Here is a 13,490-nt window from a genome sequence, read left to right on the forward strand (position 1 = left end):
ATTATTTTAGCATTATTCATCCACGACTTAAATTAAAAATTATTACTCAACTCAACTCAACTAAGCCTTTATCCCAAAAATTTGGGGTCGGCTATATGGATTCGCTTTTTCCACTCTGAACGATTTTGGGTTAAATCCTCAGAAATGTGTAATGCTTCTAAGTCATGCTGTACTACTCTCCTCCAAGTCAATTTAGGTCTACCCCTTTTTTTCTTTCTATCCTCTAGCCTAATGTGCTCTACTTGTCTAACTGGAGCCTCCGTATGTCTACGCTTCACATGACCAAACCACCTCAATCTCCATTCTCTCAACTTATCTTCAATTGGCACCACTCCTACCTTTTCTCTAATACTTTCGTTACGGACTTTATCTAGTCTAGTATGACCACTCATCCACCTTAACATTCTCATCTCTGCAACTCTTATCTTAGATGCATACGACTCTTTCAGTGCCCAACACTCACTACTATATAGCATAGCCGGTCGTATGGCTATACGGTAAAATTTTCCTTTTAATTTATTGGGAATCTTACGATCACATAAAACTCCCGTGGCACTTCTCCACTTCAACCATCCGGCTTTAATCCTATGACTAACATCCTCCTCACATCCCCCATCTACTTGAAGGATCGAGCCTAGATATTTAAAGTGATTACTTTGGGGATGCCACTCCATTCAAACTAACTCCTTCCCTATCACCGCTTTGGCCTTCACCGAACTTGCAATGCATGTATTCGTCTTCGTTCTACTTAACTTAAAACCCTTTGACTCTAGAGTACTTCTCCAAAGTTCTAGCTTCCTATTGACTCCTTCTCGTGTCTCATCTATCGTAACAATATCATCCGCAAAACATCATGCACCAAGGAATACTCTCTTGTATATGTTTCAGTTCATCTAAAACTAATGTAAAAGGTAAGGGCTTATGGTGATCCTTGGTGTAATCCAATTGAGATCGGAAAATCTCTTGTGTCCCCTCCCACTGTGCCCACAATAGTAGTTGCTCCTTCATACATATCTTTCAATACTTGTATGTACCTAATAGATACCCTCTTTTGTTCTAACGCATTCCATAAGACCTCTCTTGGAACACTATCATAAGCCTTCTCCAAATCAATAAAAACCATGTGTAGATCTTTCTTCCCATCTCTATATTTCTCCATCAAGCTTCTAATGAGAAAGATCGCTTCCATAGTTGAACGACCAGGCATGAAACCAAATTGATTGAGAGAGATAGAAGTATCATGACGTAGTCGATGCTCCACAACTCTCTCCCACAACTTCATAGTATGGCTCATGAGTTTAATTCCCCTATAATTTGAGCAACTCTGTATGTCTCCCTTATTTTTAAAAATAGGTACTAAAATACTCTTCCTCCATTTATCAGGCATTTTCTTTGAGTTTAGAATCTTATTAAATAATTTAGTTAACCATGCCACTCCCATATCTCCCAAATACTTCCACACTTCAATTGGTATTTCATCGGGTCCACAGGCTTTACCTACTTTCATTCTCTTAAGTGCTTCCTTTACTTCTAAAGATCTAATCCTTCTAGTATAATTTACATTCTTTTCTATTGTTCTATAATCTATATTGACGCTATTTCCATTTTGACTATTATTAAAGAGATCATTAAAATAATTTCTCCATCTTTCTTTAATGTCCTCATCTTTCACTAACACTTTTCCTTCTTTATCCTTAATGCACCTAACTTGATTGAGATCTTGACATTTCCTTTCTCTACTCCTTGCTAATCTATAAATATCTTTCTCCCTTCTTTAGTTCCAAGTTTCTCATATAACTTTTCAAAGGCTGTGCTCTTGCTTGGCTAATCGCTTTTTGCCTCTTTCTTTGCTATCTTGTACTGGTCATATGCCTCATTATTATCACATTTAGGTAATTTCTTATACCATTCCCTTTTTCTCTTCAACGCTTTTGTACTTCCTCATTCCACCACCATCTCTCTTTTGAGGGTGGTCCATGTCCTTAGACTCCCAAGTACTTTTCTAGCTACTTCTCTAATCTTTGATGCCATCTGTATCCACATATCATTGGCCTCCATATCTAGCTTCCATACTTGCACTCAAGAAGCTCATTTTGAACTTCACTTGCTTTACTCCTTTGAACTCCCACCACTTTGTTCGAGCTACACTATTTCTTCTGACCTTACTTGAATTGTTCCTAAACTTGACATCCAAGACCACCAACCTATGTTGACTTGTTAAAGCCTCTCCTGGAATGACCTTGCAATCCTTGCATAGAGCTCTATTTGTCTTCCTGGTTAAGAGGAAGTCGATTTGGCTTCTATGTTGCCCACTTTTGAAAGTCACTAAATGTGACTCTCTTTTTATAAAGTAGGTATTTGCTAGTATTAGGTCGTATGCCATAGCAAAATCCAGGATGCTTTTTCCCTCCTCATTTCGACTGCCAAAACCAAAACCTCCATGAACATTCTCATAACCTTGCTTATCACTTCCTACATGTCCATTCAAATCTCCACCAATGAAAACATTCTCTTCATTCGGTATGCTTTGCATTAAATCATCCATATCTTCCCAAAACCTTTGTTTACTCTCACTGTCTAGTCCTATTTGTGGGGCATAAGCACTAACTATATTTATTGTTTCTCCGTCTAGTACTAGCTTTACTAGTATAATTCTATCTCCTACTCTTTTCACAGCTACTACTGTGTTTTTCAATGTCCTGTCTATGATTATACCCACTCCGTTCTTATTTCTCTCCTTTCCGGTAAACCACAATTTGTAACCTGAATTACCCACTTCCTTACTTTTCTCTCCTACCCATTTAGTCTCCTGAATGCAAGCAATATTCACCCTTCTCCTTTCCAAGGTATCCACAAGCTCCATTAATTTTCCTGTAAGTGATCCAACATTCCAAGTACCAACCCTGATCCTTCTCCTATCCTGCTCCTTCCTAATTGGTCTCCTTCTATGATATCTTCTATTATTTTCTATGTTTATCTTGTGTTCTGTTCCACTATTTGTTCTATTATCTGTCCTATGGACTAACTTCTTTACCCACACCCGTCCATGATGTGGGAACCCTTGCTCACTTAACACCACACCCGGGCGCAGATGGCGCTGCGCGCGGTGAACGCCCTACACCCTTGCATATTTATCACTACACCCGGGCTCCGATGTAGCGCGTCGTTAGTAGAGGACGCCCCAATGTTTATATCATTTGAATCCATATCATAGGGTGTGACGAAATTTTTACGCTGGTTGTCACCTACCGCAACCCTCCTCCTTTATCTTAATAAATTAAAAATTATTAAGATAATATAATTTTAATTTAATTAAAATAAGTCATATATAAATAATATTTTATTTATAATTTATTTTAATTAATTTTTTAATTTATAAGCTAAATTAAACACTGATCTACTTATATTTTTTTTATTTTTAAATTTAATTAACTTATAAATCAAATTAAATATTCTCTTAAATATTTTTTTTAAGGAATCATCCTCATCCTTTCTCAACAATGTGAAAAGGGTGGCTAATATTGGTGGTCTAATCCTCTTTCCTTCTTTTTTCTTTCTTATCTTTCCCTTGTTCCAAACAACACAATGGCCACATCAAATAGGACAAGCAACTCTAATTTGCAATATTCAAGCAAATGACACTGAGAGATCCCTATTAGTTATTACCAAGTTAGTCAATTTGCACTTGCAAGTCTCTTTCCAACCCATTTCACTTTTTTTTTTTTCCTTTAATTGTTTACATCAAGAAAACAAAATATATAACTAACAAAATAAAATAAAATAAAATTCTTCACTATTTCAAGTGGGGGGAAAACAAAGAATAATTACTAGGTTGATAAGGCAACTAGAAACAAATTGAATAGTTTAATAACCAATCATAATCTTAGCTCAAATAAATAAATTAAAATAATAATGTTTACAACCGCCCAAATTAAAGATAGGAATTGGGATCACAATCATAATTGATGTATTCACTAATACCCAAAAAATATGTAATTAATTACCTATTTTTTATATAATTCATCAAATTAAAATTAATTGTATTATTGGAACAACAACATATGATAAAATGTACTTTAGACAACAAATACACTACAATAATTCATGTAGCATTAACCAAAATTATATACCTAACATTTGAAAATTTTGCATGCATGTGCAATTCATGTGCAATTGTTAAAGATCTATCAATTATGATTAAAGAAAATCATAAAATACATTTGATATATTAAAAAATAATACATCAAACACTATTTTTTTTATTAATAAACTTTAATTTAGTAGTATTTGAATCGCCTATAAGATAACGATATCTTAAATTCAAATTCAGATAGAACTAATAATTATTAGAAAATTATTATTTTTTAAATATAAAAAATAAAATTTATATTAACCTCAAAAACACCAAAACATAGGTTTTATGATTTCATCATTCTATTATGTTGATATATTTTTTTTGGTACTTCATGAAATCTTCTATATTAGTTTTACGATTAATAAAAGGCTAATCCTTTTAGAGTTTGTGACTACTACTCCTAATAATACTTTTTCTTTAATGATCGAATCTAAGTTTTCCCTTTCGAAGGCCTTATCATTACACCTAATACTTATTGATTTTTTTTTTTTATCTTAAATAAGAAAGAGCTCCAATCAATGGCTTTTAAAGGGTTGGTTTAATTTCCAATTTTGGGGATGAATACTTGAAAGCAAAAAATAACAATGATATACATAATCCTAACTCACATGTCATTTTGTTGGTGTGTAAGTGTAACAGGTGCACATGGAGGGGAGATTCCCCATATTGGAGGAAGGAAGCAAAGTTAAATAAGCCAACCTCTTGGTCAGTGTAAGTGGGCAACAACCATACATTGGCCTCTTTTTCACTCTCTTGATTTGATTTGATTCTCACCCTCTTTGACATTCTTGGCATTTTTCATTCTTCTTTTTCTATTTTTATCAAAAAGAAATTTTTAATTACCATATCCCCAACCCTAAATATCAATTTTGGGTTTTCAATTTCTACTTATTGTCATTAATTGGACTATTAGGTTGTATTTTTATATAAATATTTTAATTTTAAAATAATGTAAAATTGATTTGAGATTTTTATTTAAAAAATTATTAAAACAGACCATTTATTTAGTGGATTATTATTATTATTATTATTTTAACTTTATGTAATAAATAATATATTTTTAACATTAAATCAAGGCAGATTAGGTAAATCATATTCTTAAAGTTTCTTGATATTTTCCCCTCATCATAGAAAAAGCTACTTTTGCACTAACAAACAAAATCATCATAGGCCATAGCAACAATAGTTGAATTGACCAATTGCAAAGAGCACCAATATAATTAAAATGCAGTTGTGAATGATTGGAGAATAGGCATTAACAGAGAGAAAAAAAATTAGAATACTGAAATTATAATTTAACAAGAAATTGTTTGAAATATTATCATTAATGGGTAATGATTAGAAAATTGGAAAGTAAATGCTAAAAAAAAGAAATCATGGACCTTGCTTTACAAAGAAGCCAAAATCAACTTGGTAGACCTCCAATAGCAATGAAAAGCCAAGATCTTAGATCTCAATCTCAAGTGCCATATGGAAATAGATATGTGAATGAGTACTTATTTAAATGTCAAGTGGATATTATTTAATGGCCCCTTAGGATACGTTCATGAAAATATAGTATTTAAATAAAAAAATTAAAGTGAATCATATTTAATTTAGTTGTTTTCCTTTCCATGATTTCATTTTCATGGTAACTTTTATTAATATTTAAATGTGTTTCACTTTTGTCATTTATCTTTCATTAAATAAATTAATTAAATATTAAAAGTATATAAATTTTTATTTATGTACTAATATTATGTTATAAAAGTTATATATTAATTAATTTAGTATATTAATTTCTAATAGTTTATTCATATTTTATAACTTTTTTAATTGATGCATTTAATATAAATTAGGTTTTCTATAATAAAAATTTTATAACTATAAACAATGGCAAATTTACTTTATAATTAACCTCACTCAATTTTTTTAAATAATTACTTCATATATAAATTATTAAATTATTCATACAACCCATTAAAATAATTTTTATCTCATTAAAATATTTATATATTTTTATATTTAATAAATTTAGACTTATTATTTTAACAATTATTGTACTTATTATATATAATTAGAATTTAAATTAATAATTATTGTTCTTATTATCTTGATAATTGATATGTAATGTATGAAAAATCTAGAATATGATCTATTAGTTTCTTAGCTTGTAAAATTAGCGTTTATATTACACGCGCTTTTCCTACATCATACACAATGCTGGCTTTGGTTGGTACATTTTAGTCAAATTTTTACGCTAATAGGATATTAAAATAGACAAGTTAATTTTACAACACGAAAACAGTAAACAGAAGAAGAAAAATCAATGCAGATTTGTCATTTCTTTCTTCTATCCATTGACTATGGAAGTATTCTCTCTTCATTCCAAATAATTAATGCCAATTTTGCTTTTGCTTCCACTTGACAGCAAAATCAACTTGAGTTACTTTGTACTTTCTCTTCTATTAATTAATTCATTAATTACCCACTTTATTTCTTTAATCAGGAAAACAAAATTTCTTTCAAGTTGCGTAGTCAACTTTCATTGTGACTCCAAGCATCATGTAAATTGCTTGGAAATTTAATTTTAGATAATTAATTGTTTAATGAGCTTAGCAGCCTATATAATTAAGATGATATTTAATTTAACTCATTATAATTAATTTATAAACTTATTTTCATTTATAAATATTTAAAATTTTAAAACAGTTACGTATTTAGTTAAAATATTTATAAATGATTGATAAATAATGAATACATTTAGTAAATAATTAGTTTATAAATATATTTAATTATTAAAATAATTAAGAAGGATATTAAATGAAATTTATTATGAAATTTTAAAAATTAAATAAAGATAATATAATAAAATACTTAATTAAACTAACTTAAAAATATAAAACTTATAAGCACTAAAATAAAAAATTGAGTATCTCTAGCTTATTATTATTATTATTATTTTAATTTATAAACTCAATTTATAAATTTAAAAATTATTATGAATAAATAGATTAATTTATTTTTAGAACATATAAACTAATTTGATCAACTTATAGTAAAATAAACAATAACCTTGATCGGATCAAGTTGAAAAATAAAAGTTTATATTGATAATTTATATTTATAATTTGTGGTTTTTTTTTTTATTTTACCTATTGAAAAGAAACAATTGCAACGCAATAAGATTGATTCTGTTGATAATTTATAAAGGAAGTGTGCACTATTGTAATTATCAAAAAATAAATTTTAATATAAAAAAATTGATAAAAAAATTGATATGTAAAACAATAATTGCACAATAAAGGATAACAATGAAAATAAAAAATTGAATAAATAAATAATTATTGCTTTAACATGTAGGTTTAAGCATTAAACATTAATAAATCATTTTAATTAGGGTTTTTGATTTAGTTTTCAAACTAAATGGTTTTTTGGGTTTATTTTAGGAAAATTAAACTATTTGATTTTAGTTTAATTATTGAAGCCAAGAATCAAATTAATCAAACCGAAATAAACTTATATAATACTCAAGTGATAATTTTTTTTATTTTTATTTATTAAAATTCTAACACTAATTTTCTCTCTCTCTCTCTCTTCTTTCTCGCTGTCGTTGAAACAAATACAGATGATGCCTTGCACCCCTACTTGCTTGCCATATCATAATCTGTAAGGAGTCTCACATTGAAAAAAAAAATAAAGAATTCAAAATCCTCATAAAGAATTCAAAATCCTCATAAAATCCTCATAATTTTATAGCTATAAAATTAATTAGCTATAAAATTAAGGTTAGCCATGGAAACAAGAAAATTTAGTTTTACTTGATTGTTCAATTTGTGTGACAAAAATTAGAATTTTATTTTATGTAAAAAAGAAAGATGTTTTATTAATTGAAAATAAAATGCAAAAATACAGTATAAATCAACATGTTATATTTATACAAAAAATGAAACTTACAAAAAACGATATAAAGAATTTTAAAGATTTAATAGCATTGATAGAGTATATAGATTGGCTAATAGACGAGTTGCGCACTTTACTCTTTGACTTTATAATCTTTTATGAGTTCTATCAAATAATCATTAAATTTAAATCTTCTACTGAATAAAGTTTTATACCGTGTAGGGCATCATTCAAAAAACAAAATAATTCCTTAATAAACACACATAAAGACTCTTTAATAAGTAAACATAACTCAATTAAAAGAGAGAAACACAATAAAATCTCACTAAAAATATAGCACATACACTAAAGATTTACTAATAATAATATATTTAAAAATTTATTCACTCAATATTTATTAATAATAAAAAATTTTAGGAAATTCACTTAAAGCCTATTCTAAATAAATGAGTTATTAGAAAACAAATAAAAGTAAAAAAAAAAAAAAAACAGAAAAAGAAAGGAAAATGGTTGTCACATGTGAAAATGTTCATTGATTGCCACTTAATTAGGAGATCAAAAGAGGAAAGATGGGAGAAAAAGTGAAATGATGATAGAGATAGGAGAGATTGTAAGTCTTATTTGACTCCAAGTACCTTACTTTCCAAGAAGTATATTTTCCAGAAAGCATACTCATAAGAAATTAATTTTGTGAGAATCATAATATAAATGTATTTAATATACAAATTAAATTTTTAAAAAATAATTTGTATCTAAATTGTAAAAAGATAATAATGTCTAAAAAATAATTTAAAGTATAATAAATTAAAAAATAAATTGATAAATTTATAATTTAATTTAAAATATATTTCGATTCCTCCAATATCTTTTGATTCTTTTGCATGCATTAGAGAATGAAAAGTTATTCTTCCTAAGAAATTAGCAAAGCTAAACACCACACGCTAATTTTGTCTTACAATCAAAAATACAAAAATCAATTCTTTGTTTGGAATTTTAAAACTCATGAGGCTGACGTGTCTACACGTGTCATCAACGAGAACCGCACAGACACGCAAAGATGGGATATATGGCTACCACGTCAGCTAATTTGGACCGTCCGACCCCACTAGTCACCATATCAACGGTTGATAGTTACTGTACCCCACCTTCCAAAATTTAAAAATTAAAATCTTTGATTAATAAATGATCATTAGTCTAATCAGGGTCTTAATTTACTATTAGCTGATTGGATCGATCGTCATCAACCTCATGATGCAATGTCAGCCGTTGGATTTGCCTCGGTAAGCTCAAATCGAAGAAATTAACAAAAGCTGATTCTTATAAATACAGAAGACGACGTGCCTCTGTCACTTGGTTTCACAGTAGAGGGAGAAGCTGGAGAGAGAAAGGTTGCGGGCTAGAAAGAGAGAGGGGGGTTAGGGGAATATGGTGACTCGAGAGAGAGAGTTATGGCTGTGATTTTTTAAGACTATTTTTTTTTTTTATTTTATTTTCTTGGTGAAATTCACCGGAGGCTTTTATCGTCGCTGCAGAGGAGAGAATTCAGAATTCTCTCTCTTCTGGTGTGTTTCTTCAATCGGCGAGACGTTTAGTTTTTCAAAGAAGTTTTGTGGTTTTCTGGCGAAACGTTTCGGGTTCGTTTGTTTTGTAGTCGGCGAGGTGTTGGGGAAATATATACGACCGTTTGATCATCTGAGATCACGGGAATTCCCGATTTTGCGCACAAGGCTGCTGCTCATTTTAAAAATCATTTGTTGGTTTATTGAAGATTAAGCAAAAAATTGGTGTTTTTTAAGTTTTAATACGGATTTGTGCGATTTCTTTGGTGGAGATTGTAGAAAAGTTTTGGGCTTTTAACGGATATATTTTTACCAAAATTATATAAGCGGTTTTGGCTCCTGGGTTCATTTAAGGGTGTTTTCGACGGATTTTTGTTGGTGTTCCATTTTGTAAGTGTTAAAAATTTTGCTTTTCAACTAGTTGTTTTTCAAGGTCTTCATTTTCTATTTTGATGGGTTTCTAGTTTTGGTGATTTGCTGGGACTAGAGAGAGTGGACTAATATTTCTTTGTTCTTACATACTGATTGGATGGCTTTGTAGGAGTGATATTTTTGAACAAATCTTAGAAAAGGACCCTCTTTTTGGTAGAATTTGGCTTTTCCTAGTTGCCGTAATTTGATAGAGGTTAATGGGTTTGATGGATGAATTCATAAATTCCTGATATTTGGTGTATGGTTTAGTTTCATTAAATTGAATCGAACTTTTCTTAGTTCGGTGGTTGCTGCAAAAGGCAGGAGCTACATATCAAAATCCAATTCATTTTGAGAAGTGGAGGCAAAAATGGCAGTTTCTTTGACTCGTTTTTCATGGTGGTTATGGAGTGGCAAGGAAAAAGAACCTGTCTCAAATGGTTCTTCTTTGAATTCATCTACTGATTGGGGTTCTGGATTCAGAGAGCTTGAATCTGTTAAATTCCCCTCAAGGAATTTAGCCTCACCTAGAAAAGCTAAGAGGAAATGGCACAGTAGGGAAGACAGGAGACTTGATAAGCAATATGGTGATGCAGTTTTGGTGCCATCTGATGGTGGGGTTTGCTTGTCAGGGTCAGAATCGGATGGCCCAGATTGGTCCATCGGTTGGGTGGAGCCTCATGGACCTGATTTTAGAAGTGATGACGAGACCGATGATGGTTTTGCCGTGCTGGTTCCTTGTTACAGACCTGGCTGCAAGGAGTTGGTGGAAGGTTCAACTAACCAGCTTTTAAGTGCTATCAAGAATTTGCCAATTGAGTTCTCTTCTGGTAATAGATCTTTCCTCTTCTTGCATATGTTTTCATATTATTGTTTGTTGTCGTATTTGTGGCGTTTTATTTCTTTTTGCCTTTGATTGAGTTTGAAGTTTTAAGGATTAGTTTGTGGGTGATACTATTGAACTATTTAAGTTATTGACTTTTATGTATGTTCTTGGGTGGTTAGTTGATCATGTTTCTTGTTATCTAGTGAACAAATCATTTGGATTGTTTTTGTTTGATCTGAATTATTGCCTAAAATAACTTCTATTGTAATGATCTTTTGGTTTGCTTGTTGCACAATTGAATATGCTGCACTACAGCTCATAGAGTCACTCTAATTGCGTTGAATATATTTTCTAAAAGTCTCCTAGGATCCTACTTCAAGGCATATGGCTAAAAGAACATGTAGGGAAAATATGTAAAATGCTTTTTGTTGCTGTGCAAATTATGGGTGCATCCGGTGAAGACCCTATTAAAATTGAGACAACAACAATAGACCCAAAGTTACTGTTTGAAAACAACATTTAATTCCTAGGAGAAAGGATTTTGAATTCCATAAACAATGTGATTTAGGTACAAATACCCTTTTGTCGAGTAACTGTACGCCACATGTTATAAACGACATCGTTTTCCAGAGGCTCAAATGAGTTTATTATGATCATTTTCTTGATCTTGCAACCCATTTGCAAGATGTTGCAATTCTGGCCTTCCCCTTTTAAAACCATTCCCATGCATGTTCCTAACTTTAATTCTGGAATAGCTTAAACACGTACGAGAACTCGTCTAAGAAGTATATAATTGCCATGGTCATTGTACACAACCACGGCAATTATAGACATAAAGAATATGGTCTCTGGAGACATATTGTGAAATATATATTTGCAATGATAAAATAATCACAACACAAAGTTTAACTGGTTTGGCAATTTTCCTACTCCACGAATCAGGAAAAATGAAACAACCACTAATTAACCTCGCAAACTCTTTATCCCAATACAGCTTTCCCAGAAGCCTGGGTTTCCCATTTTAATTTTTTTTTTAATTCTTCTTTTAATGTCGAGATTATGGGCTGAATTATAACATGTGTTATCGACCCTTTGAAACTCACTGCTAATTTTGGTGATGACGGTGATTTAGTAGGTGGATGGGTTGGCAATAAGGGGGTTTCACTAAGCCACTCAATTAATAATGTCACTGTAAATTCCTATATGTAATTTCTGTTGTATCGTATTGAGTCTTAAAAGTTACTTCTCATGTAGCCTATTTTGGTTCATGGAGAATTTGTTACTTTTTGTTGATATACAGTGCCTATTTTTTTTTTTTTTTTCATTTTTTGCCTTAAAAGTTATTATTTTTTTTATACTCTTTGTTTTGATTACAGAGGATGCCTTCCTCCACTTTATATGAGCCTATAATTTAACATGCATGCTGAGTTCTTTTTTCATTGAATATGCAGAGGGAAAGAACTACATGGAGTGGCTTTCTTCCTTCAGAATTTCTGAAGTCTAGAGTTGGCTGGCGACTTGTGGAAGAGTCATTGCATCCAGTGAAACATTTCAATGACCCCCAACCTGTTACAAAGTATCAAATTTAATTCAGAAATGATTGAAGAAATGAAGTCTAAGCAGCAAACATTATGTATATAATATATGCATTACCTTCATGTGTTGAAGTGCGAAGGATTAAACATCCATTCAATCAAGTTGATGGTAATGTTGTTTAGTTCAGAAAACATATTGAGCTTGTTTAATTTGGAGATGAGTTAGATGTTTCTCAGCTTATGTCATGGTTTGCTAGTGATATTTCTATGATTAGATGCCTGATCAACTGGTTGTTGACAGGGAAATATGAGATGGGATGGATTTTCCTTTTTGTAAATACTACTGTTGATGTGAATATCAGAATATGTATGCTTTGATCTTATCAGTACATGTAAATAATTCTCTATATCATATTTCCTGTTAATCAATGTTCAATCTCAAATTTATGATGTTTGCATAAGTTTATATTTGATCCCCATTTGTTTATTTGGTAAAATTTCTTGTTTGCATTGCAACTCTTTAACACATCTTCCTAGCTTTCAGCTAAAACAAATTGACCACTGGCCTATCAATTCAGAGATGTCACCAGTGAATCTTTTCTGTTGCTTGGTTTCCACTAATGGTCTTGAGGCTGTGGTCTAAATGACAGCTAATGGTCTAAATGATTTAAAGAGACAGCTAATCATGAGTAGGGTTGTGTTTGGTTGGAAGGAAAGTACAAGAAAAAGCTATTTGGCCTTAATAAAGACTAGGCACATTTCCTTTCCATTCTGTATCTAGTCATATTATTGACAATGTACATTTCCCTCTTGTTTCTCTTCCATCCTATATTATGTATATAATATATGAATATTAGTGTAGTGATACTGGAGTGGTTTTTAAAAGACTGGATTGTAAAGTCTCAAATTTTAGTTAAAATAAAATAAATAAAGGAGATAGATATACATATTTAAATTAAAATTTGTTGATTCATATTTATGGTTTTTAAAAATAAATAAATAACAAGTCAAAAAAATGTTTAGGGTATGTTTAGATGGGAGAGAGGAAGAGGGAAATGTATAGTGCCATTAATATGACTAGTTACAAAATTGAAAGGAAGTGTATCTAGTCTTTATTATAGGCTAAATATATTTTCTTCTTA

General features: G+C 30.7%; 1 protein-coding gene across 1 annotated transcript; it reads left to right on the plus strand.

Annotated features, from left to right (window-relative positions):
* The first annotated feature begins 9,365 nt into the window (after positions 1-9,365).
* LOC110641263 (uncharacterized) lies at positions 9,366-12,773 on the plus strand. Its single transcript, XM_021792928.2, has 2 exons — positions 9,366-10,817; positions 12,265-12,773. The coding sequence occupies exons 1-2, from the start codon at positions 10,358-10,360 to the stop codon at positions 12,315-12,317; spliced, it is 513 nt and encodes a 170-aa protein (XP_021648620.2). The 5' UTR covers positions 9,366-10,357; the 3' UTR covers positions 12,318-12,773.
* Positions 12,774-13,490: the final 717 nt, after the last annotated feature.

This window comes from Hevea brasiliensis, chromosome 10 (assembly GCF_030052815.1).
Source record: "Hevea brasiliensis isolate MT/VB/25A 57/8 chromosome 10, ASM3005281v1, whole genome shotgun sequence".
Lineage (NCBI taxonomy): Eukaryota > Viridiplantae > Streptophyta > Magnoliopsida > Malpighiales > Euphorbiaceae > Hevea > Hevea brasiliensis.